The sequence below is a fragment of the Phodopus roborovskii genome, unplaced genomic scaffold (genome assembly GCF_943737965.1).
Source record: "Phodopus roborovskii unplaced genomic scaffold, PHOROB, whole genome shotgun sequence".
NCBI lineage: Eukaryota > Metazoa > Chordata > Mammalia > Rodentia > Cricetidae > Phodopus > Phodopus roborovskii.
The window spans coordinates 2,346,493-2,373,248 of NW_026125537.1; the positions used below are offsets into that span (position 1 = coordinate 2,346,493).

Here is a 26,756-nt window from a genome sequence, read left to right on the forward strand (position 1 = left end):
GATGAAGAAAACTCAGCAGCATTTGCTAAAACAAGGCAGGAGTTTGATTCAGACCAGTGGGTTGGGAGCAACTGGGAGGGATTTCTGGAGATACTTTTGGTTGTGGCAGCCTGGTGGTGTTGGCACTGAGTGGGTGGTAGGGCCTTTATGCAGCTAAGCATTCCTAACATGAAGGAGAATAATCAAGCAAGAGCAGCATTGCCAAGGCTGACTTAGGGCTTCCATTTTAGTGTTGGAGCTTTTCAATGCCTTTCAACTTCCTTTCTGCTTCACAGACCCTGGTGGCTCTGTAAATCTGCACGTGGGATGACTTGCCACCAGATTCCCCCAGACATATGATTAAACTCGTGTGGTTCTCCCAGAAGATAGCCTCTGAGTGCAACTACTATTTTACATGCAAAAGGCATTTTTGTTTTTTTCCCCTTGCCATAATTTGATCAAAGTGGCCTAACCTGCACCTCTGTTTTTGTTGCTCACGATGGTCTGTGGATAACATTACATTTTTTTCATCATGAAACCCAACACTTCAAATCCCTAAAGCAGTCTCAAATTTATGGTTAATAAAAGCATTTATTGTACTGGATGTCATCTGTTATATCACTCTGGGACTAGAAACTGGCAAGCACTGGACAGGAAATATTTTCATTTCAAATCACTTCAATCTTATGGTCTAGGGGCAAAAGTGTCTGATTTCGGGAAAGCCACAGTGAATAGCATGGTAATGAATGCATTTTTAGCTGATTAAGCAGGCATTCTCTCCCTTGCAAATAGTCTTCCATCTTTGGCTTTGTGGGGCTAAAGAAACATGTGATATTAAATGTTAGTATTTTTTTGTTGTTGTTTCCTATTGGCCAGTGCCTTCACTTTTATCATCTTAAGATTTTAGTGTTTTCCAGGAATCCTGAGCAGAGCAGGCACAAACTAGGAGAAGCTACACTGTGTTAGGGCCTTGTTGTCCTTCTTTCCTTCCTTCCTCCCCTCCCTCCCTCTTTCTTTCTTCCTTTCTTTTGAGGTAGGGTCACCCTATGAAGCTGTGGCTGACATGGAACTCCATATGTAGACCATAGATCATGCTGGGTTGGAATTTGTGGCAATCCCCCTGCCTGTGCTTCCCTTCTGAGTGCTGGGATTGCACTCAGATGCCCCATCTGGAACAGAAAGTATGCTGACTCTTCCAATTTCCCCTTTTAAAATGGACATTGATTGGTGCCTTGCCCTTGGGATCATGAAATTAGGAAGAAAATATATTTCCATTAGTATTGTTTTAAAGGACATCTGAAGTTTTATTGTAATTTGAGGCCTGATCATCCATATCCTGCAACTGAACAGTGGGGGGGGGGTGAGGCAAATGTGGGGATCTAAGCCACTTTGTCCTGACTGCTTTATGCTATTAACCAGTTATCTCCACCATTACTTCCCTCCCAGCCAGCCCCAGAGGCAGAGGGCTAGGTGTTTGTCTCTAATGAGGTCCATGACAAAATTGAGTCAGGAAGGGATTAAGATGGAAGGACATGTGAGCTGGAGAAGCCTCTGCCAGGAATCAGAGCTCCAAGCAGTTGGCGCTTGTTCTGTCCTCCAAGCATCCAAACTAAGTGACATTTGTGCCATATGCAGCAACAGACTGACTAGGAGAAGGGGAAAGACCGGAGGGCACTTTGCATATCATTAAATTAAGCTTAGATTAGGCACTTACCTCAGAGGGTCCCAACCTGGCAGAGTGCCAGGATCGCCCCAGGGAAATTCTAGGTTTGCAGTGGAGTTGATGCCCAGCCTTACCGTAGACACCTGCTTAAGTGAGATTTCCCAAGCAAGGATTCAGAATATACCACAAAGCTGCCAGATCATTGGTTACCTGAGTTTGATAGAAAACGAGGGAGAAAAAAGGCATGCAGGGGATGGTAGAGTGTTTTCACATACATTTATGGTGGTGAACAAGCCAATGTTTATTTATGTATATTTAAACTCAAGGAAGATTAATTTTTACTAACTGCAAAATTTTTGTAATGTCTTGACTAAACCAAGGTATCAGTCACATAGTTGAGATGGCAGATGGTGCCCAGTACTCAGTGGGGAGACTGTTTTACTCAAACTGCAGAAGTAGGCCTGGACAGGTGCTAAATTTTGTGGCAGTCATGCCCAGTGGAACCTTTAGTGGTGATGGGCATGGTCTCTCTTGTGTGTCTCTCTTGTGGTAGCTACAAACCATTCACTTATAGCTATTGAGCATCTGAAATATGGTTAGCACATTTGGGGCTCTGGGTTTTAAATTTTACTTAAATTTAAAGCTGGGTATGGTGTCATACACTTTAGATTCCAGCATTTGATGTATGTGTGTGAGGGAGGGGGGTTAGGATCAGGAGGCAATGCCAGTTTTAGCTATACAGTGAGTTGGGGCCTAGACTGGGCTACATAAGACAATTTCTGTAAATAAAAATCTTAAAAATCAAAATGAAAATAAACATTAATTAAAGTTGGTAGTTTTATGTGTCTGGGGCTGCTTGACTGGGTAGCAGGTTTATGAAAGTACAGATTTTTGGCTTTGAGCTGGGTGTACCCTGAACCCAAGGGTATTGATACTTAGGGGTCAATAGTGTGACATCTCAAATAGAGGGCAAACCAGGAACCCAGAAGGACTTGCCAGCTGGGGTTGGTAAGGGCTGAGTAGAAGGTGTCTCATATAGGGCTGTCCCAGGCCCTGTCCAAGCACAGGAGATGGGTCTGCCAGCTGAATATGAGTTTTCTTTCTCAAAGATAGCATCATATTTGGCCAGATTATCCTTCATTTCTCAACTTCCTTCATTTTAAGAGGTGCAGTGATTAGGACTGGTGAGACAGCTCAGTGGATAAGCACTCTTGCTGACAAGTTTGACCTAGTTCAGTTTCTGGGGTTTGTAAGGTGGAAGGAGAACCCACTCCTTCTATTGGTCTATAGTTGTGTGCTGCTTGGGGAGGCTTGGGTGGTACAGCCTTGCTAAAGGAACCGAGCCACTGGGGCAGGCTTTGAGATTATTAAAAGCTGTATACCACTTTCATTCCTCTCTCTGCTTCCTCCTCCTGCTGCCTGCTGCCATGATGGACTCTATCTCTGTGAATTGTAAGCCAAAATAAAGTCTTCTGTAAGTCACTTTTGGTTTTGGTGTTTTATCATAGCAACAGAACAGCGCAATGCACCACCCCATGCACATGCACCCTCTGCAATACATAAGTGTAATACAAAAACATTTAAAGGTATAGATGGGATGCTTATTAGTTTTCCCTTTTTCCCTTTGCAGCAATGGGGTACTGGGAAAAAAAGTACAGGGTGTTGTACTCTATCTTCTATTTTATTAATAAAGACTTAGGAGCCAGATGCTAGGGTGAAACCCCCAGCTCAGAGTAAGAGAAGGCACCCAACTACCTCTGTCTGAAACAAAAACTTCTTTAATCAGATGTCCCTCCCCTCTACTTCCTCTGTGTGTCTCTGTCCTTCAGACTTCCTTCCTCTCTCTCTCTCTCTCTCTCTCTCTCTCACACACACACACACACACACACACACACCAGTAGATTGTTTGCTCCCCCTCTTAACCCATGGTTGATTTTATTTAATTTTAATCCTGTTTACAATATTCAAGCAGAAAGCTCTTGGATTAAAGGTGTTTGGTAAGAAGCTGGCAGTGGTAGCCCATACCTTTAATCCCAGTTCTCAGGAGGCAGAGGCAGGTGGATCTCTGTGGGTTTGAGGCCAGTCTGGTCTACAGAGGGTGTTCAGGACAGCCAAGAATGCTACACAGAGAAACCTAATCTAGAAACTGCCCCCCCCCAAATGTGTGGGTAGGGTAGAGCCACACCATAGCTAGAAGCAGGTTTTTCCAATAAATACCATAATCTCTGGGGGTCACAGTGTGGTTAAATATCCTGCTATAACAACAGGACTTAAGTGAGGTTAGTGGGTGTATGGCCTGGGTGGGCTGCCCTGGGTATGCCTCCTAGGTGGAGAATGTAAAGAACTTCCATGGTTACATATATCCTTTCCCTTTTGGAGGGAATGAGGTCAAATTGAGCACATAGCCTTCCTCTTGGCCTATGTTCTGCAACTCTCTCTCCTCTTGTCTCTTTCCCTCTCTGTAAGATTTACTTGTTTATGTATGTATGTGTTTGCTTCTGTGAGTTTGAGTGCATTCAGGAGCCCCTAAGGCTAGAAGGTGTCAGAGTCTGGAACTGAAGATGTAGGTGGGTACGGGGAACCAAGCCTGAGTCCTCTGCAGAAGCACCAAACATTCTTAACCATTGAGCTGTCTTTCCAGCCCCAAGTTCAGCCTCTTAAAACCTATTGACCCAGGCCAGGTGTGGTGGCTCATCCCTTTAATCCCAGCACTCCAGATGTGGAGACAAAGAGAGATGGGAGGATGTCTGAGTTCAAGGCCAGCCTGGTCTACAGAGTATGTTCCTGAGCTATACAGAGAAGCCCTGTCTCAAACGAACAAAGAAACAAGTGAAAATTCATTCATTCATTCATTCATTCATTCATTCATTCATCTTTATTTTGTATGTATTGGTGTTTTTTCCTTCACATATTTTTGTGAGGGTGTTGGATCCCCTAGAACTGGAGTTTGAGCTGCATGTGGTTGCTAGGAATTGAACCTTGGTCCTCTGGAAGAGCAATCAATGCTCTTAACTGCTTAGTTATTTCTCCATCCCCTTATGGTGTCTTCTTTAGGATTACTTTTGTCCTAAAAGAGTAATATTCAGAGTGTGGGCTTTTATTAGTATAATCAAAGGATGTCAACAATAATGTTACAGATAGGAAAGGCATTTGTCCAAATGTTCATGAATAAATTTGCCCAATTGCCAACAAAATTAGTTCATTAACTATGGGTTTAACTAAGAGGGTTTTGTTAATGTGATTTTAAAATAGAAGTTTTTTGAAAACCTAAAAGTTGCTTTTAAAATTAAGTGGAGTCTGGCCCATACCTCTAATCCCAGCATTAAAGAGGCAGGGGCAGGCAACTCTATGAGTTCAAGGCCAGCCAGGTCTACATAGAAAGTCCAGGACAGCCTGGACCACACAGAGAAACCTTTTATCAGAAAACGTCAGACACCTAGACATGTAGTCAGTTGGTAGAGTGTGCTTTTCTAGCCAGAACAAAGTCTTGAGTGTGACCCTGCATATTGTCAGCCAGGAAGGCAGGCAGGCACAGGGTATAGGCTTTACTCTCACTTTCTGTGCCAGCCTTGAACTTATTATGTAGCCCATCCCATCCTCCAACTCATGGTAGCCCTCCTGTCTCAGTCTTCCAATAGGGATTACAGATGTGAGCTACTGTGCCTGGCCTCCTTGGCATATTTTTTTTCTCAAAGTATAATTACATATAGGTCAAAAGCTTTGTAGCTCATGTTATGTCTAATTTAATGGGAAGATTGTATTCAGGGAAAAGTACAGTTGAGTCCATAAATCCTACTAGCTCTATAGATTGCTACCATTTATTATGACCAAGGAAGCTGTGATCTGAGTGAATTTATCACCTACCTCTAATGGGAGATGCCATTCTGTAAATATGTTTCTCATACTGGCTAATGAATAAAGCACTGTTGGCCAATAGGAAAGCTAGATAGGTGGGACTAGGAGACAAGGAGGAGAGAGGAAGGAGTAAGGAGTAGTCAAGATGGAGAGGCAGAGAGAGCAAAATGCCAGCTGATTTCCCCGGTAAGATAAGACCACGTGGAAGTACGTAGATTAATAGAAATGGGTTAATAATTAAGACAGAGCTAGCCAATAAGAAACTAGTACCTGGCCAACTGCGTTATATCAAATACAGAGTCTTGGTGTGTTAATTGGGGCTGGCGGGAGAAGACCGACGGCGGGCAAAAAAACCATACTCTTTACATACCTCTCCCTCTTCCTCTCTCCCTAGGTTTCATTTTATTCATCCTAAGCCTGGAGTAGCTTTACAAATGTGAGCAATTATGCTTATTAACCCATACTCTCTGTGGGGAACAAGGAAACACAAGAAATTTATTACATTGGAATATTAGACTCACTGAGTTGGTTTATCTATGAAATGGGTTAATCAAAGCTCATCCCCTAGGGTTCTGAGACCTGAGTGAGATATTTTCATTAACATGTAGCTTTGTACCAGGCTACTTAGCAACTGCTTAGAGATGGGACATGCTTGTCATGTGCTACTTTTATACATAGTAAAAACATGGGCATTTATGGTAATTATTTATTCCATGTTTCTTTTTGTTTGTGTGTGTGTTTTTTTCTTTTTCTTTTTTGGCTTTTTAAGACAGGGTTTCTCTGTGTAGCCTTGCCTGTCCTGGAACTTGTTCTAACTCATTCTGTAGACAATGCTGTCCTCAAACTTAGAGATACACCTGCCTCTGACTCCTGAGTGCTGGATGTGTCATTGTGGCTGGCAATAAGAGCTTTACAGTAACATTACTAACTGGGCATAATGGCCTATGCCTGCACCTCAGTGTCATAGGACAGAGGCTGGAGGGTGTCTGCAAATTCAAGACAGGGTAGAAACCTTGTGTGCAGACTTGGTCTACAGAGTACCAGAATAGGCTTCAAAGCTACACAGAGGAAACCCTGTCTCTGGGGGGAAAAAACCAAAAAAGAAACTTTGTCTGCAAAGACAAAGACAGACAGCTCCTAACCAGCCAAACAAACAATACCTCCAAATAAAAACAACTAAAAGATAAAAGTATGGAGTCTTCCTGACTCAATAGAAAATTAAAAAAAAAAAAAATTGAAGCTAAAAAATATTTGGGCTACTAATTTGGTCCCTCTCATCTCTGTATTTTTAATGTTAATGATGGATAAAGCCACTCAGTTTTCTGGGCCATGAACTTTTAGGACCCCATCAGTCATGGAACCCATAAGCAATGACACTGCCTCTCCTGGCTTGGAATCACATCCCAGTGTTGACAGCCCAGGAGGCCTGGCTCTTTCTGTCAGGTTCTGAGGGATTTGGGGTATTGTGGAACAGGGTGGAGGAACAGGGAGGGGAGGCAGCTATAGATAAAAACTGACTAGATAAACCCACAGTGGTGACCACAGAACTAAATGTTTGTTTTTGTTCGTTTTTCCCCTTCCCATTTACACCAAGCTGTCTTCATACTGGGAAAGCTAGAAATGTTAGACTGCACGCACGCACGCACGCATGCACACACACTTCCACACATTAGTTCTTTACCTGCTCTAAACAATGGGTCCTTCCCCAGAATCGCAGAATGAATCAGACAGGGTGTACCATCTTGGTGAAGGGGATGGGAAGAGGCCCAACCTTGATCTTTTCCTCCTTCCCCTTATTTAGACATGTCCTATGTATTTTTGAGCCCACACTTGAGAGATTATCCCTCTGCCCTGGTTGAACTGTATTGCTTTCATGGGTCCCTTGGGAATATCCCTGCGCGGGATAAGAATATTTAGGAAAGAATCTTGCCTCACTAACCTCTCTCCTCCACAGAGAGTCTCAGGCTGAAGCTCCCAGTGAGCAGATCAGGACTCCAGTACACTGAAGGGTGGCACGGAGGGGACCAGGCAGAGAGAGAAGAAAAAAGTGGGGGTCTTTTTGAGTAAGACAAAGTAAAGGCTTGCAGTAATAAATAGACTCTCAAGATGGACAGATCCAGAGAGGTCTGTGACATAGGCCCTGGGAGGAAGTGGTGGCAACTGTTAGTAAAGAGGTCACTCATTTAGAAATGACCAGAAAGCCAGCCTCACCCGACAGCAGAGCCGGGAACCCGAAGATACCAACAAGGCTGGGTTGATTCTGGAAGCAATGAGCTTAGGCAGGAGTGATGACAGGATGTCCTGGAGAGGAACTGGTAGATTTCAAGCCAGTACTTCACCTGCAGCTGTAGCATAGCCAAGCACTTCTTAGTTCTCTGCAAACAGGCACAGGATAAGCTCACAGGTTGTATCTCAGAATGAATGCCCTCAGCTCAGATGCCAGTCTCAAGTGCCTACCCTGAGCCTTTACCCACCACCCTCTGATTTGGAAGCCCCTCATCTGTGACTTATGGCTTGTGATCCCCTCAAGGAAAGCATTCATGTGCTTCTCCTACTATGGGGCCAAGAGGCAAAAGGTCCCAGTCATTACAAGGAGCTTGGGGCTGGTTAACACTTGGAGCACTTTGGCAGAAAGCTTTGGCTCTGGGGGAGAACATTAAAGTGGTGTAGTTGTTGTTTTTTACTCTTTGGCTCTTGGAGAGAGAGAGAGAGAGAGAGAGAGAGAGAGAGTGTGTGTGTGTGTGTGTGTGTGTGTGTGTGTGTGTGTGTGTGTGTGTGTCCTAGCTGCCAAATAATCACATACTTAGGAATGCTTATTCTTACTTAGGAATGCCCAGCTTAGCTTGGCTTGTTTCTAGCCAGCTTTTCTTAACTTACATTATTCCATCTACTTTTTGTGTGTGTGTGTGTGTGTGTGTGTGTGTGTGTGTGTGTGTGTGTGTGTGTGTGTGTGTCCTAGCTGCCAAATAATCACATACTTAGGAATGCTTATTCTTACTTAGGAATGCCCAGCTTAGCTTGGCTTGTTTCTAGCCAGCTTTTCTTAACTTACATTATTCCATCTACTTTTTGTCTCTGGGCTTTTATCTTTATTTATTCTATGTATCTTTCTTTACTTCTTATTCTTTGGCTTGCTGTGTAGCTGGGTGGTTGGCCCCTAATGTCCTCCTCTCCTCCATCTCCCATCCTTGATCTCTTCTTCCCAGATTTCTTCTATTTATTCTCTCTGCCTGCCAGCCCCACCTTTTCTTCTGCCTAGCTATTGGCCATTCACCTCTTTATTAGATTAATCAGATGTTTTAGACAGGCAAAGTAGCATAGCTTTACAGAGTTAAACAAATGCAACATAAAAGAATACAACATGTCTTTGCACCATTAAACTAATATTCCACAACATAAAAGAATGCAACACATCCCAAACTAATATTCTACAACACAGTAGTCTTCCTGTCTGTGAGACCTGGAAAAGAAGAGCAAATGCAGGCATCATTTTTTCCTATTCTTCTGTGCCTCTCACCCCAGTAGGTACAGAATCAAGAGCTCTGTGTTGTGGTTTGGAAATTTGAGGCTGTGCCCCCTAGCCTAGTCAGGTAAGGTAACAAGGTATATCTTCCACATGACTATCATTGCCTTGGTCTTAAACCACCCTTAGATACTTTCCCAGGCTAGACCCTGTACATCTTGGGTGCTCTGAGGATCAGGGCTGAGTTGGTGTTGAATACCTTTAGGACTTTAGGTGAAAGGGATTACATGGGACTTGTGTTCCCAGCAAGGTGTGACGCATGGAGGGCATGGAGGATCTGAATGCTGCATAGATCTGTGTGAAGCAGTCTCCCTGCACCCTGCCTGTTTTAGGGAAGGACTGAGGTTGTCCACCCTGGAGAAAGCATCCCTCTGACTCAGGAAACTGGAGGAAGGTACCTCTGGCGTTGCTGCCTCTGGTCCACATCAATCTTTTTTGCCCTGGGGCCTGATGAGGATGACTAAGCCTTGGTAAAGATTGTCCAGATATAGTGTAGATAAATACATATCTTCTAGTACTAAGACTGTTCTGAGCCTTGGCAGATAGATAAAACACTAAAGTGAGGACCCGACACCCCCCCCCCCATGCCTGCCTTCCTGGTGTAAGGTGACAGAAGGAAGGAAGGAAGCAGTGGCTGACAGGGAGTTAAACAAACTTAAAGGTAGGTCACATTTTTGACATACCATTTCCCTGTGCTGAACGAGCAGCTGCTCTGTACTTTGAGAGGGGCTTAGCTGTTGCTGTAAACTTGGGTTTGTGATAATGTAAACTATTATTAAGATTATCTTTTTATTCATAATATATGTCTGACTCTGTCTGCTTTATTTATGCTCTGTTTAATGCCTCGTTTACCTCCAGTACCCAAAGCCAGCATCACCCCTTTGAAAAGAGGGGCAACTTTAGAATAGATTGTTTATACTTCTCTGGTTAAAAAGGGCTCTGGGAGAGAAACCATTAAGTTGAGGAAGCTTCAACTCCTGATGACACCTCAATGTTCAAGCAGGGGCTCATGAAGTCGATAGAACATTTCGGTGTATTCCACAGGTGGTGGCTCTTTTCTTGAGAATTTTTGACTTCCTGAGTCTGCCTGAGTCCTTCTCCCCCATTTCACTATCATCTGGTAGAGACATTTACCACTAAAGACATTGGAAGGAACTGAAAGAAGTTACCCATACCCTTGCTGGTGGTGCAGTGCTGGCCAGGCCTGGCCTCCCTGCATCCAGACAGGAGGAATGCTGGGTGAGTTCTGCCTCAGGTGCTCGTGCCTCATTTGTTAGCCGAGAACTGGTTCATGTGTGAGCCAAGAAAATCTAATAACTATTTCAGTTTTTAATAAAATGTTTCTCTCACCCTTTGTTTCTCCATCCACTCCTCACCGAAAGAGGAGAACAGACTGAAGTTTTAAGCACATCTGGACACTGTTTTTGTAAAACTTATCCCAAATTCCCAGAAGGAATGTATTGGCTCCCATTTTTTCCAAGCAAAAAACAGAAGTGATTCCTTTGTTTGTAAGCTTCAATGGTTTGAGAACCCTGAGTCAGGATCAGACACTGCCCATTATGAAGTCTTTGAGGCCAAATGTCCATGAGTGCGCCCCCCCCCAATGCATGGTGGGAGCAAGGGTTTCACCTTTTTTCTGTGGTTATTGGAGTTAACACCATAGGGCAGGACACTCACAGACTTGGTATGCTCTCCCATGAAGCCCCCTTTGTGAACATTATACATAGAATCATGTAAGGCTGGTCCAGATCTGAGGCTTGCAGTGGGAGATGGAGTACAGCTTCCCCTTCCCAGAGAGTGTTTGTGTTCTTAGCTGAATCTTCTAGAAGCATATCATTGTTAAGAAGGAGATAAGAAAGCATGGTTAATCCCCCCCCATATACACCACACACAGTATTAGTATATCAGGATGCATGCTGGGAAAAATTCAATTGGTGAATAGATTTTTAAAGATGAACTGTGAACTTTGCTGTATTGAGAAATGTGACTGGTTAAACTGGCCATTGCAGACTTTTAAAAACGCCCTTAAAAATTATGTTTTGGAAGTTGTATTTACCAGAATTGTCACAGTAATGTGTTAAGAGGGTCCTAGCCCTGTTACCTAATAAATGTTAATTAGAGACAGTATCTGTTGGGGTTATTGATTCCTAACAGTTGTTTCCCTAGCAGGTTTTGGGTACCTGGAATGAGCTTCTAGAGGTAGGATGTTCCTGCAGTTCTCAGAGATGGACTATGTTTTGGGGATGACCACTCTTCAGCTTTCCCCTCTACATTTTGGCTGTGCTGTGAAGGTTGATCCATTAAGCCTTGTCACTGCAGTAGCCATGCATTTATTATATATTTATTATTTATGGTGGGAAATGTAACAGGAGTGTCCAGAGCAGGATGATCTGAAAGTTAATACTTTTCTTGGTACCCCCTTGCAAAAGTCTTATCATTTTTGTTGATGGAAATTCAGTTTATTAACTTTGAGTCATACTGAGAATTTTCTGGTTAATCATTTGAACTTGTATTTGTCTCTGGATTCTGAAAAATAATTATATTATGGTTTAGTTGTTTTGAATACTAGTTTTTCAGACTATTTGGTTTTGGAAGTATTGGGTCAAAAGATGATGTTCGGCTGGTGATGTGGTGTGCCTGTAAGCCTAGCACTTAGGAAACCGAGGTAGGATTGTTGCAAGTTTAGGGGTCAGCCTGGGCTTCAGTGAAAGACTGAGGGGTGGGGCTTAGTCTAGAGCTAGTAGGTAGGTGTTGGTTGGTTGCCTCTATATTTTCTGGATCGTTTTGTTAAAAACAAACAAACAAACAAAAAACATGTTGATTACTAGGGAGTATTGTGACTCGGGTTTCTGTGTTTACAACATCATGGATTTTAAAGAGTGCATTGCTTCTGGGTTTGTGAAGGGCCAGCTGGGCAGAGCAAACAGCCAGTGAACCAGCAGTGTTTTCATTTTCAATGTGTTGTTCCTGTGTGTGTGTGTGTGTGTGTGTGTGTGTGTGTGATTTCAGAAACATGGGAATTTTTATTTAAGTGAGCTTACGAGTATTCTCCTTTCCTATATAAATTATACTTGGGGGGGGGATGGACCTGAAGCACATGGGAATTAAGCAGGCCTTAATTTACTTTTTACACTCATGACCTCTTTTTGCCTGGGAATTTTTTGCTAACTCCATTTATATAGGGATATTAAATCACTGGCATGGCTAAGTGCTCTAAGGTAAGTGCCTGGTGTGCAAGGCTGGGTTCCAAGTGTCTGTATCCTGTGAATGTGGGGCATGGATGGATCCCCAGAGCTCACTAGCTAGATAGTATGACCAACAACTGGGTTCAATGAGAGACCCTGCCTCAAAAGATAAGGTGGAGAGTAATAAATGAAGATGCATGATGTCCATGATAGGAGCACACACACTCACCCCCCCCAATACGGTTTAATTTTGCACATTCACTCTAGCAAGTGTAACGTCACATAAGTAGTTTTTGTTTTTTGTTTTGTTACTTTTCCCCCCCGAGACAGGGTTTCTCTGTAGCTTTGGCGTCTGTCCTAGAACTTGTTCTGTAGACCAGGCTGGTCTCAAATTCACTGTCAACCTCTGCCTCCCCAGTGCTGGGAGTAAAAGGTATATGTCACCACCACAGGCTAGTACTTGCTTTGCTTTCCAAAATTAATTGTAAAGTCCCGGAGGCAGTAGTTAGTTGTATTTATATTTATTTTCACTTGGAATAGCCTGCTGCTGCAAAAGTGTACTTCAAGCTCTGGAGACACCTTGCTGCTGCTGGATGCTGGCTGGGGCCTTTGCTGTGGTCTGTTGTGAGTGAGCAAACAGGCAGCAGCGACACTCAGGTTGAACTTACTTTATCACATTTACACTGGGTAAGTGTGGAAGGCCCAGACCATCCTTTTCCTTCCGTGCCCAGGCTACATGTTTTGACTCTACTCTCAAAATGGACTCCTTGTTTTCTGTCCGCAGCTTGTTCTGTAGAATCAACCCACCTTGCTGTGCTTCCTTCAGCTGCCCTGACCCTCTGGGAAGAGCGGAAGAACTTGGGTTTAACACAAGCCATAATTTGATTACGGTGGAGGCAGAGAGACCATTGTCAGTCTGCTTCCTGGATTTGACAGTTTCCCTTTTAATTTTACACAGTTCTCTTACTCACATAAGAAGTTACCTAATCACAAAATTCCTTAAATTTATATAATTTAAAAGAAACGTAGGAAATTATAGTAATTTGGTTACCCTTCAGTGGCACTCAGGGCACCCACAGCAGCAGACAGTCTAGCCAGTACCAACAGATCCTGTGGAGTATAGCATCTCTGCTTTCCATGGGTATAGTGTTCTTTAGAGCAGGGTAGGGCTTGGCTTAGCTACTTTTTAATAATAGTGTCTTCCCTTCATGGAAAGTATTGATGGATGGTTAGAGTGACTGGACCTTGAAAAGAAGTTGGCCCAGCACTTCTAATTCTCACTTTTAAAGGTGCTTTCCATTACTTCTGTAAAGATGAAGTAGCCTAGGTCAGAGGAGAAATACCAGACAGGAGTCTGTCCCTCCAGGCCCCCTGGTCCCAAAGCCCTGGGTCTGCCATGCCTCTGGGATTTTCTTCTTCAGCATTTGTGGGAAGGTAGTGGCTTTGTGTCCCCAAAGCTACTCATCTGACTGTGGCTTCACTTTGATCCAGCTCCCCATTCTTGTTTGGAAATGACTTTAGATGGAAAATTGGACTTTAAAATTTTTTCAAAGAAAAATTTACACTGCTTTTCATCCTTTTTAACAAGCCCTTCTTTCACACTAACTTGGTGACAAAAAAATGCTACAGGTTTCTAATTTATTTCTGCAGTGTGCTTTGATTTTTGTAAACATTTTCCATGGAAAGTCTGCATTAAGGAGATGGATGCATGGATAAGCAAAAGAGATAGGGGTGTGTGTGTGTGTGTTGCCTTCCTCTACTGTGTGTGGGTGCATGTGTGTGAGTGCGTGCCATTTTGCCTGCCTCTGTGGGGTAAAAGAATGGGCACTTTCCATCAATGCTGGGACCACTCCATGCTTCCAGCTGCAGGTCCTTCTATGTTGTCTGTCTCAGAAATTTGCTTTCCTGCTGACCTCTTCCGAGCAATCTTTTCTGGATGCCCTGGAGAGGAATTGCAGGAAAAGCTTGATGCCTGGGAATAGCATTGCTTCTTCCATCTCTGGGAACATTTATCTAAATGTAAAATCATCCAGGATGTCAATACTTGATTTTAATACTTTCTTTTTTTTAAGTCTTCTCAGGAGGACCGATTGGCTGTTAAGGAAATTAAAGCTGGTTACTTGACAAACAATTATTTCCTGGCCCAACTACGCTATAGTGATTTTAATTGATGTGTCATTGTGTGTGTGGTTGCATGTGTGTGATTTAATGGAAATTCCATGTGGTATCACTGGGAACTTATGAAAAAAAAAATCTAGATTTATTGCTTGTAGTTAAGGGCAGACTAATGGCTTTCATCCAAGAGCTAAGGAGACTTAAAGTTGGGGGGTGGGGTCATTAGTGTTTGAGTTTATCCTTCTGTATACCGCTATTTTAAAATGAGTTGACAAAGAGTAAAAAGTCAGAACCAGTGGAAGATTCATTTACCCTTTGAAATGTGTAACACTGATTGAAATAAAGTTCCGGGGGTCTTGACATCATGTGGTGTTCTTTGCTATGTACTAGCACCTTAGCTTTAACATGTGGTTGTATCGTGCAACTCCTGTCGAAAAAGTCAGTGTAGAGTTTGTATAGAATGAAGTTTGGATTTTCAGGTTATCCCTGATAGTGGCACTTAGGCAAATATTTAAAAATATATACAAAACCTAGCTCAGTTTATAGGTCAACCACAAAAACCATGCTCTATAAAGGCATGTTTAGCAGGACTGAGAAAATCAGTTGTTTCTCCATCTGTGGATACTATGGATATTTTCCTCCATATTCAGAAATTAAAAAAAATTTTTTTAAAGGAATTAGCTACATTGTGGTTTATTTTTAAACTTGATTTCAGTGAAACTGAATGGACTTAGACATGATATTGTAGCACAAATTATCTTTGGTCTTATAACAACAAAAACTTGGAGTTAGATATTGGGGGCGATGGGAGAGGGGGGAACTAAAAGTCCAGAGAAGCAAAGCAGCCAGCCACTAGCTCTTACCTCTACCTCAGCTGAAAGTGTGATCCTGTCTCTACGAATCCTCAGGCCAGTGCTCAGACTGACTGCCTAGACTGCATCTGTCTCCACGAATCCTCAGACTGCATCTCTCTCCTGTCTTTTGCCCCCTTATATTCCTCTCTAGCCAGCCATATCACTCATGTCTCCATCTCTGTAGTGCTGGGATTAAAGGTGTGCCATCCCAAATGCTGGATCACCTTTGTGTGAGCCCTGTTTCTCCTTTAGACAGATTTATTCTCTTGTAGCCCAGGTTGGCCTTGAACTCACAGAGATCCATCTGTCTCTGTCTCCTAAATTCTGGGATTAAAGGTATGCGCCACCACTGCCTGGTCTCTATGGCTCAGGCAAGCTTTATTTGTTAGATCATAAACAAAACATCACATGCCTTGGCACCTGTGATTGATTGAAAAGCCAGAGAGACCCCTTTCTGAGGAGCTTACCCCATGAAACAATAGAACTAGTTATTGCCTTTGATGTGACTTCGAACACATCGAAATTCCTGGCATCTTGGACAAAGTGTTCAACTGTTGAGTTGAAACAAACACGGCTCATAGGAGTTTAGCAGCTGACTTAATCAAGAGTCTTACTTACAAGATTTTATACCTCCAAAAACCTGCCCTTCCATTTGAATCTTCATGGCTTCAATCAGTAGACATGGTTGTTAAGCTACTAAGAGGAAGTGGAATCTCCAGTAATCAGATGTGGTGCAAGTCACAGCTATTTACCAAATTCTCTAAGACATCCGTTCCCCAAACACAAAGCTGAAACTCCCTGTGAGGAGGGCAGAGAGTATTTTAATGATGGAAAGAGAGCAGGATGCAGCCATTTAGCAAGTCACTGCATTTTGAGGTCAGACCAGTGTTTTTCTTAGAGCCTGGGTCATTACACAAACTTTCTGTGACGATCTTGAGTCTTAGTCTCTAGTGTTTGTGGACCTTGTGTCCTTGTCTTTAACAGGGCTCTGGATTGCTGAGCGCAGTCACCTTCTTTGTTCAGCCTTTGTAACCTTGGGAACTAGGCAAGTGCATGTTTCCAGCCGAAAAGCTTAAGAAACTGAGATTTGAAGGCTCCTTGGAGACTGCTGGCGTACTCAGCTTTGAGACTTTGTATTTCTCTCCAGTGAGGCTGATTCCCACAGCTGGAAGAGAGAGGCTGAGGGGAGTGCTCTGGGAGGAGAACCTTGTTCACATGCTTGTTAACATTTGAGGGTCTTTGACAAAGGAAGTCTAATGCCTTGCCCAGGTCAGCCGGCATTTGCCCCCCCCCCCCCCCCGCCCTGTTGTACACAGGAAGTCAAACACTAATGATGTTAGTGAGGGGACAAAGGCGCCCAGCCGGGGAAAGGCCTAATTGCTGTGTCCGGCTCCCAGGCGGCCAAAGCTGAAGGGGGCTGGGCAGGATGCTCTAAGTGTTAACACCTGGAGCCTGAGATGTCGACTTCCTGGTTTTTTGGAGGGTGGGCGGGGGCATGTGGGCTGGCTCCTCCAGTCACAGGCAGATTCTCCCTGCACATTTTAGGAAGTGGTATCTAAGAGATTAGATGCAAACGGATCCATCTGGAGGCCAGGTTTTTAGTGTCACCCAGGAGCCAGGATGCCTAGGGAAACTAGCATCTTCCCAGACAGCCTGTTGAATTTTTCTTTACTTTTGAAATGCCTCGATTCTAACCACAGCAAATCCACTGGGAAAGGCCAGATCTTGCAGAAGCAGACGCATACTGGAAGGCTCATTCCAGTTTAGGTGGAAATTATAGTTAGAATTGGTTGGTGGGGGTGGGGTGCTCATACAGTAAAAGATGATGTTTGGAGCCAACTGAGACCCAGGAAGCTGAGCTTCTGAAGGGTGAGAAATGAAGCCGGCATTGCCAGTACCCTCCTTATCCCTTGTGGGTGTGGGTGCATGTGGGATTTAGAAGACACACCTAGATGGAACAGTTGGAAGTTTGCATCCCATGAGTGGACATACCCAGGTACACAGCTGGTTTCAAGTAAGTTCTCTGTCTGATCACAGTGTTGGCTCCTGGGAGGCCTAAAGCAGGCTTGGAACCCACTGAAATAGTTCAGTATTTCCATGGGAGACTGGAATGTTACAGGCTTCTCCAAAGGTGTTCTAGAAACCTATCCCCTTAACTGCACCAGGGTCCTTAACCTAAAGTGTCACCCTGCAGAGATATGTTTAGGGCTGCCGTCTAGAGTCTAAATTTGGGCTCAGTGCCAGGCAGTCTGAACACAGGTTGAGTCACTTAGACTTTTGTAGATTGAGAAAATGAGACCTTGTCTTCTTCCTAAATAAATAGAAATTTGAAAAGGAATATAATGTTAACTTGCTGCTTCCCACTCATATTTTAAGGGTTTTTCAGTCCGGGACCATCATGTAGACAGACTCAATCATCTTGCAAAGTAACCTTGTTTTCTAACATAACCTGTAATGTTTCAATTAGCACTAAAATCAAAGAGGGTGGGCCACCTTCCACCCTTTCCAAATTGGAGAAACCTACTTTGAAGGAAGCATATGTGGGTGATATGCTAGGAACAGGCATGGGGTGGGGTGGGGGACAGAGTTCCCATGGCAACATCACAGTCTCCCATTCTCAGGCTTTTGTGCCATAAAAGCAGAATTCCAGATGTGACACAGTATTGGAGACCCCTCCTGCCTTCTGAAGCAGTGTTTGAAGTGGGTACAGCTAGGCACACTGCTCCCTGTGTGGTCCTAAGGCTTTTATTAGTAGCTAGGTTTTGAGCTGAACATTTCCTCCCAGCTTGAGCATAACAATCATGTTTATAGCTTTAAGTTTTCCACCATTGTCTAATCACTGTTTTGCTCTCTTGGAAGAGACTTTCTTGAGCTTCCAGAGTGAGTCTTTATTCCTTCCACAGTTAAGTGAGAGTGAGTTACTAGCTGATTTGCTGGGTGGGTATTTCAGTGGCTGGTCGTTTGCTGCTTCTCTGTCTGTACCCAGTGTTTACGGCTTGTCTTTTGTCTGAGTTGGCTCTGTATGCTTTCCTAGCCACAGATAGCCTGCCTTTTACCTTGAAGAAGTCCGCTGTCTAGCATTAGGTTCTCATTTCACTTGAAGGAATGGTGTAAAGCAGAGGGACCCTCAGTCCCAGAGGCATGTTTTACAGCCTGCCTTTGACGTTTTCAGAACTGGAAAAAATGCAACAATCTGAGGGTTTATCAGCCACAGAACACACAGCTAACATCCTTAGCAAAGTTACTGCAGAAAGGACCTCCAAGGGCTTTGTGAAAACCAAGTAGGTAGTGGGGAATTGTTCTGGTTTTTTTTTTTTAAAAAAATCAGTTTTATTTATAGGTATGTCTCTGTGTGTTTATGCACACACCTGTACAGGTGCCTACAGAGGTCAGAATAGGGCATTGGATCCCCTGGAACAAAGGCTTTTAACCACTGCATCGTCTTTCCAGCGTCTTGTTTTTATTTATTATTATTATTTGTTTATCTGAGAGAGGATTTTCCTTTGTATCTCCTACTGTCTTGGAACTCACTGTATGTCCTAGGTTGTCCTTGAACCCATGTCAATCCTCCTCAGTACTGAGATTATAGGCACGAACCATCATTCTGGCCTTCCATTCTGTTTTTGAGCACAGAAGAAAGCCAGCTGTGTGTGTCTGTGTCGGTGTGTGTTCGTGCATACATATATGTGTTGACATCTCTGGATTTTAACAGTACAAGTCCAGCATCAGAACAATAAGAAAATCTTTAAGTGAATAAGGATTTTTTAACACATAAATCCCATAGTGGCTACTATTACCTCGATTGGAGTAATACGGATCAGCTGGTGTGGATGTCTTTACACTGGTTATCTTCAGAGAATGGACTGGTGGAAGGGTGGGTTCAGGGTTTGGAGAATAAGTAAAATCTGGATGAAAATGAGAGACTTCAGTTTGATAAGACAGACAAATGGTAATTAACTTGTGTTGGTTCCATGCTAGAGCTCAGAAATAATTGTCCCTTCAGCTTCCCTTTGGGGAGCATGAAATTGGGAACATGTGTGCTCTGATCAGCCAGCATCATGTTGGGGGATGAATCTTGATTATGGCTCTGGTCTGGTGTGCAGACCATGCTGTGGACTAGTGGTTTCCTCTCCCCCTCCCCAAGCAAATCTCTTTAGTTAACCTAAGATCTCCAGGGCTTTGGGGACTGGTTTAGTAATCATAGTGGGAACCCAAGGTTTTCCCTCAGAGCTCTGTGTTCCTCACTGGCCATCTAAGACCTTACCTCCCCAAGCCAGGCTGCTGGTATCCTTCCTTTCTGAAACTACTTGGATCTGTGGAGGATGAGAGAATAGCTCCCAGGAATGTAGAGAGAATGCATCTTGAGTAGATCCAGGCGTGGGCTGGATTTCTGATTCATTTTCCTTGTGTTTTGGACTCAGAAGCATTCTCCTTGGCTTACATCACCTGGGACTTTGCTCACTTTTTTTGAGTTAAAGGTTTGCACTGGAGTGAGTGGGATCTGGCTTTGTTTATAAAGACATCTGAACTAGTATAGTCACATGACCCACTACTCTGTGTGTGCTAGTGTATGCCCCATCTATTGGTGGTGTCCATTTGTACATTTCCAGCCTCGTGGTTTCCTAAGATCTTTTGCTCTGATCACTCCAGGAACTCAAGGTGGAGATGATGCTGTGGGCAGTAAAAAGCAGGGATTGGCCTTTGTTTTCAGTAGTTGCTAGGTGTGCCTGTTTTTTGCTGGGCTCCAACTCACCCAGACCAGGTGGCAGGCAGGTCAGGACGAGGTGGCAGAAAACACTGACCAGTAAATAAAGGAATTTGTTCTGCTGATACTTGTGGCGGGAATTCCATCTCTGAAAAATGCACAGGTTGCAGTAGAAAAGAGAGACAGAGATCAGCACATCTCCTCCATCCCCACCCTCCCACCCCCACAAATAAACCAAACCAAACCAAACCAAAACAAAACTCCTATCTCATATCTACCCCATATTCCTGGGCTTGGCATACAGTCACCCCTTGATAGATAGGTTTCTGTTCAAATAAATAAGTTCATGACTAAGCCGAAAAATACATACACAAATCTCAGTCGGTGTTCCCTAGTGATTTATGGGCCATTCACAGAGTTGGTCAACAGCTTTGTAAACTGTTCTGTAGGAAACAGTCCTAGGCTTTTAGCTACTACACCATTTTGATATTTAATGAGCTGAGAATTAAAGGCACTTGTTTGTTTCATGTTATTCAAAACCTATAAATGCCAATGCTGTGGCCTCAGGGTGCAACATTCTTAGTTAATTAACCACCCCCACTTGCTGCTCTTACGGTAGCTTTTAATTTGTTCCAAAGGGAACTAAGAAGCCAGGCCAGTGCCTGGAGCACTGCTGTGAAATTTCCTTTGGTTGGTGCACTATTGTATGAGCAGGGTGGAAGCTGCAAATGAGAGCTCGATGGAGAAAACATCTCTTACCCAGGAAGGAGAGGGCAGGGAGATAATCCTTCAGTGCTCTAAAGGAATAAAATTCAAGGTGTAAAAATTCCTGGATCACGGTCTAGCCATCTGTCAAGAAGCAAAGGCCTGAACACAAAATGTTGGCCGTGGGGCAGGGTCCCTCCCCGACGTGGTGCCATTGTGGCCAATTTCCAGAGGTTTACAGTGTTCACGGCTATCTAAAGACACTGGTGTCTGGGCAGCATTTTGGGTCCATCTTACTCCCATTTGGAGCAGGTGTAGTTTAAGGAAGGTTGTGCTGTGTGACACTACCCTTTGCAAAAGAAAGCAGGCCAAATGGTGAGGCCCAAACAGGATTACATTCAAGGGACTTGACTAACATGCTTGAAGAAGCCCTCTCGGGTTTGATCCTTAGTGTTCATAACCTGGGTATTGTGACACTGGCCTGTAATTAATTCCAGCACTCAGGAGGTAGAAGCTAGAGGATTAGTTCAAAGTCATCTTGCACTAATAGAGTTTGAGGTCTGCCTGGGATAGGAACGCTGTCTCCAGGTCTCTGGTCCTGGAGCGGGTGATGGACAGTGGACAGATGGAGGAACAGAATCCTGTAGACATGACTCATATTGAAAGTTTTATTGAGGGGGAAGTAAGAAAATAAGGTAAAGAGACACAGAGACAGAGAAAGGACAGAAGAGGGAGACAGGAAAAGCCCTTTCTGCCCCAGGGGAACAGCAGGAAAGAGAGCGGTGTCTTTCTTTTAAAGGGGTCCTTTGCACCTGCATGCAGACTATGTAATCATGGAACCCTGGGCTGACCAGGGCACCCCGAGTGCATTCTGCCAGGTGACAGGGGCAGGCCAACACAATGCCTGAATCCTTACAGTAGTGTACACCAATCTCAGCAGTAGAAGCAGATGGGTGCATCTGTGTGCCAGCCTGATTTGAATAGCCAGTTCTAGGCCAGACAAGACAAAAACAAAACAAAAATTCAAGAATGCTCTCATTCAAGCCAACTAAGGAACTTTCAGAAAGCTGGTAACGTTCAGACACAGTATAGACCTAAGAGGAAATGTAAGAGCATCCATCCAAAAGAAGTGAGATTTGTTTTTAGAGCCTCCCCCCTTTAAAGACACACCCATTGTAGCCCCATACTGTAATCCCAACACTGGGGAGACAGAGACAGGGGCAGCAGAACAGCCTCTGATTTTCTGGCTCCCTGATGCATCTGTTGTCACCTGTCTGCAGCTCAGGTCTCTGCTGTTTATTAAGGCAGGTGTCTTCGCAGGAAGCTCTGCGTGGGCATTTCTGAGTTATATGTCTGACTCAGGGCTGAATACTTAGTATGTATTGTCTCACGAGTCCCACACTGGTCCTTTCCAAGGGCTTTTGTTTTTGTGCTCTGTAGCTCAGGGAAGGTCGGAAGCCTGCCTATGGTCACATAGTGGGAGGGCAGTGACTGGAAAACACATCCCATAAGCCAAACTCCAGGGAAACCCATCAAAAGCCATCTCTAGGAAGCCAGGATGCCAGGATGCCAGGCCCAGCTCGGAGGGATCGGTGTTTCCTGTCTGCAGCCAGGCAAGAAAGTGACAGTGATTGGTGTGGGTGCAGGAGGTACAACCGACCACATGCTGTGTGTGTTATGTTGAGATTCAGTTCATCTGTGCTGTGGTTGAAACATGAATGTGGTAGGTCTCAAACCCAGGATAAATGGCTAACTAAGGTGCCTATTTAACATACCAGCATCTTCTAGCATCACTACCTGTTACAGGGTATGGCTGGCATACCCTGTCCCCTACTCTGAACTCTCCAGCCCTAACTTCAGCTGCCCTTTCCTGCATAATCTAGACATTTTGGTTACCTGGCCTTTTGTTTACCTGACTCTCCTCTCTCCTCACACAGTGTCACAGTGTGGCTCTCTCTCCACACACAGTGTGGCTCTGTCAGATGTCCCTCCTCTGGCTATGCTCCCCCTCGTATCTACAATGAGCTTTCTCCTCCACCATACTTAGGGACAGACATGTCCTTCCGTTTTTGTTTCCGTTTTGTTCACTCAGCGTGTAGTTAGCTTTCAGTTGCTACTCTGAAAATTACCTTGAACTTCATGGCATAAGATGACACAATTCTTGTCCCGTAGTTCAGGAGGTCAGAACTATGAGATGAGTCAAAGTGTTGTCAACAATGGCTCCTCCTGGATGCTGCTGCAGGGGAGAATCCATTCCTTCCCTGGCCCACCCTCTAGAGGCTGTGCACATTCTTTGGTTCACTGGCTCTTTCCTCTTCTGTGTTCAAGTGATGTATGGGAGTAATCTCTAGTCAGCTGGTCTCCCCCTCCCTCTCTTGTCTCTACCATCACATCTCTTTTTCTCTGGTACCAACCCTTCAGGGTCTTTCTTCCAAGGATCTGTACAGTGGCCACCAGGATAACTCAGAACACTTGTCCTCGTTTCAGCATCCTTGAACTTAATTGTATTTACATAGTCCCTTCTGTTATGTGCGAAATAAGTCACAGGTTCTAGCGCTAGACGCAAGCACGTTTAAGAGGCTTCCATTTCTGTCTGCCAAGAAATGTAAAGGGAACAGCAGTGTTTTGTGGCCTAGCCTGGGTACAGTATTTCTAAGGTAGTTCCTATGGTCCAGGAGCAACATTTTGGGGAGTAAGGACAGCCTAGTGGAGGATCTACTGCTCATATGCTGAGAAATTTACAAGAGCACTCAAGGACTTACAAGAACAAAAGATCTTTAAAGTACAGATAAGAACTGGTACCCAGAGAGGTGTCTAGACTAGTTCTTGGGTTTAGGAGCTGCAGTTGTCGGTGGGATTAAAATCTCCACATTTACAATCACAGACGTGGCACACTAGTGGACCTGTAGGGACTGTGATGACCATGTTCCTCTCTAGTGAGCATACAGGCAGACTGATGTGTCAGGAACATAATTTGTTAAGGGCCAGACTAGATAAGTCAGGCAGCCTGGTGATGAGAAGGGATTCATTCGGAATGTGAAGAGAAGGGAATTCTGGGGATACAGGGGTACCCAAATGGAACTGCAGTGTTCTTATGGTTGTGGGGGGTTGGGATGGGAGTGGGGGGGTGAGGGAGATTTGTTGGGAAACCAGGCAATAAAGGGCCACACCAAGAATGGTACAGAGGGGTAGGGAGCCCGTGAGGCACTGGGGGCATGGGGGTGAAGGAAGGTAGGTGATGGACGTGTTTTTTTGCACCTCACCTTTGTGGCTAGAGCCTCTTGAAGTCAAGGTCTGGGTCTGATTTGTAGATAGATATTGGCCCAAGGGCGTAGGACAAGTTGGAACCATCAGTGGGTAATGGGTGGGCAATTCACACATGTCTTCATGTCCTTGAGGCCAGCTCACCTGAGCCTCTTTGGACAGCTCCTCACATCAGAAACCTTGTTGGGATGAATTTCAGTTCTTGTGTGCAGAACACAGCATGCAATGCATAGGTCTTTGTCTTGGGCTCTTTTTTTTTTTTTTTTTTTTTTTTTTTAAACCAGGCATTAGCCATTGCAAGTGCTGATAAATATTTGTTACAAACATGCCTCAGTGGAAATTTATGGGGAACAAACAAACAAAAGACAGAGAGGAACAGTAGCAGAGGAAAAGCTAAGCAAGTTTCACAAGTTACGCGGATTGGTCACTAGATAGAGCCCCTTGACACCTCCTCTTAAATGTAATGCTTTCAGTGTTGAAAGATGACTTCTACGGGTATCTGTGCTCTTCTTTAAAACTCCTCCCAGAAGGAAGCTGCTGTGCACATTCTTTAAAACGAAAGAAACAAAACCATCCAGATAATTGAGGAGACTCACCCTCAGTGGAGGGGAGTGGTGTCCCTTGGTTGCCAGCTGAGAACACACTGGTTTTTCTATCCTGAAGCTCCTTTTTTTCCTCAGCATTATGGCCAGTTGCCAGCCTTTCCTCTCCTAGGTTTTGTGTACAAGTTGTACATATTGTTCCCATCTTTCATTCATCCTTATTTGGAGGCTACCTTGCAGAGGTACCCGGCTTTCTCTGCTGCTCACGATTTTACTTTAGCCACATACACTTTGTCATCTAAGTGGGGAGTGCTTGGTGGGCCAGGGATTTGCAATTTGTGACCAGTTACTCTTCTCTGAAAGTATGAGTGTCAGGCAACTTCATGAAGTGGATTCATGACTGTTATACATACTACATCACCTAAAATAATGTCTGGCTCATCATGGCACGTGCGTTTGTTTATGTCTTAGGGCTGTGAAAGGGGGAGGAGTGGCATGGTTGGCAGTTTTGAACATTCCTAAAGCCTTGTGAGAATTGGATTTGCCCTCTTCCTGGTTGTTATTTGGGTCTCTGCTGTCTGGAAGTCAGGGGGCTTCTATCTAACAGACTGTATGCTAAGGAGTGAGGAATGCTCTTAATATTTTACTTTCCAAAGTTTGATACCATGAGATTTTCTTCAGGCTCCCAATATTCAAAGAAGAAAGGATTGGAAAAGAAAGGATTGGAGAAAGAAAGGGAGCTTCTGCAGTTGCTGGCTGCAATCAGTAGATTTAAGTTGTGCGTTATTGCTTGCTTATTCCTCACTTTGGTGTGTCTGTGTGCCTGCCTGCCTCTTTCTGCACAGCTGTGATTTTCTGTGTATATCTGAGCTCAGGGATATGGTTTCAGTGGGTGTGCCTGGCTTCAGGATAAGCAATACGAACATGCCTGTAGCATATGGAAGTGATGGGGTTGTGGCCTGAAATCCTGGGCCCCATCCGAAGTGTTCTCCACATTGTGTCTCAGTGTAACAATTGCCTATTAAACACCAGGCTGCTAGCATATGGTTCTCCCCAACATCCTCCTTGTTAAGTGGAAACGTTAGCTGTGTGGTTCAAATATTTTCCCATCATTTAGCACTTCAGAATTAACATATTTTAGAGAAGTCCCCAATTAATACCGAATGGCACATTTGCAGATTATTAAAGAAATATTTAAACAGAGTCAGTAGACCTGGGCTGACTGATCTGGGGGTCTTTCTTAGGAGGGTCAGCTTTGGGGTTGGGAAGAGGCAGGGTCAAAGGGAGGATCTGGTGTTCCCTCTGTGGCTGCTGTAATTGGAGTGGGAAATCTGGTGGCGTTGTTACCCTACTATTAAGGCTGCAGATGGCTAATGGCCACATCACCAAGAGTTAAGAATTCCAAGTTTTGAAGTTTTTTTTCTTTTATGACCTACCCCGTGTATTCCCAGCATAAGTATGGAGGCAGTGAAGAATTTTCTCATTAAAATAATGGCTTATTCCCACATTCATTTCCAGTCTTGGAATGTGAACTGGTTTCCGTAGACTTGAGGAATTGCCTATCTGTCTTGCCGTACCAGAGCTTTCGGATGAGGCTGTCTGTAGGCGAGTTTTATAACTAATCAGAGTATCCAACTGGAAGGGCTCCATCTGGCAGCCCTGGTCTCTATCCTAATTTTATTGCTAATGAATTATTTAACCCCCAAACATAGACCAGTCTGTGCCTGTTGTCTTAGGGGTAAGAGTGCCCAAGATTCCCCATGGGTAGGCATTTCTTGGACTGGAGGGTGTTCGGAGTAGTGGTGGGGGCCAAAGGAGTAGGAGTCGATTGATAGGTCTGTGTGACCCTGGACCTCTGCAATGCTTCCTTCATTTCCATCCTGGGAAAGTAAATTGTTTCACTTTGCATTTTGTTCTCATTTTTCCTCAGGGAGTGGGGCCAGCCAGCAGAAACAGCGGACTGCACAACATCACCTTCAGATATGACAGTAAGTAACCAACTTGGCTACAGGGAAGAAGGCAGGCAATTTCTTTCAGAAATCCAAAGCTCACACACTTGTACTTCATCAAGGACATCACAGATCCAGGGGTTGAGGAGTTTTCTGAACCTGTTTGTCAAAAGTTAAACCAGCTTAGTCTCCATTTAGCCACTGACGTGTTTGGGAGCTTGAACAGGTCAAGTGTCTTATGTGGTTTTCAGAAAGTCGAATGTGACGACCTGACCTCAGGACATAGCCTTGTCTTTAAGAGAAAACACAGATGTCAGTAGGTCCCACCAGAGATGAAGGAGTGAATTTACTCAAGTGTAGGCCTCAAGGCAAGGATGGAGATTGGCATACTGGGCAACCCATCTGATCTGAAGGGGC

General features: G+C 44.2%; 1 protein-coding gene across 2 annotated transcripts in view; it reads left to right on the plus strand.

The window, feature by feature from the left end:
* Window positions 1-26,756, plus strand: part of Il17rd (interleukin 17 receptor D) — a 56,954-nt gene that overhangs the window by 12,699 nt on the left and 17,499 nt on the right. For both annotated transcript variants that reach the window (XM_051176743.1, XM_051176744.1), the window contains exon 2: window positions 26,321-26,378. In XM_051176743.1, coding sequence (XP_051032700.1) covers window positions 26,321-26,378 — 58 coding nt within the window. The remainder of the gene's footprint in view (window positions 1-26,320; window positions 26,379-26,756) is intronic.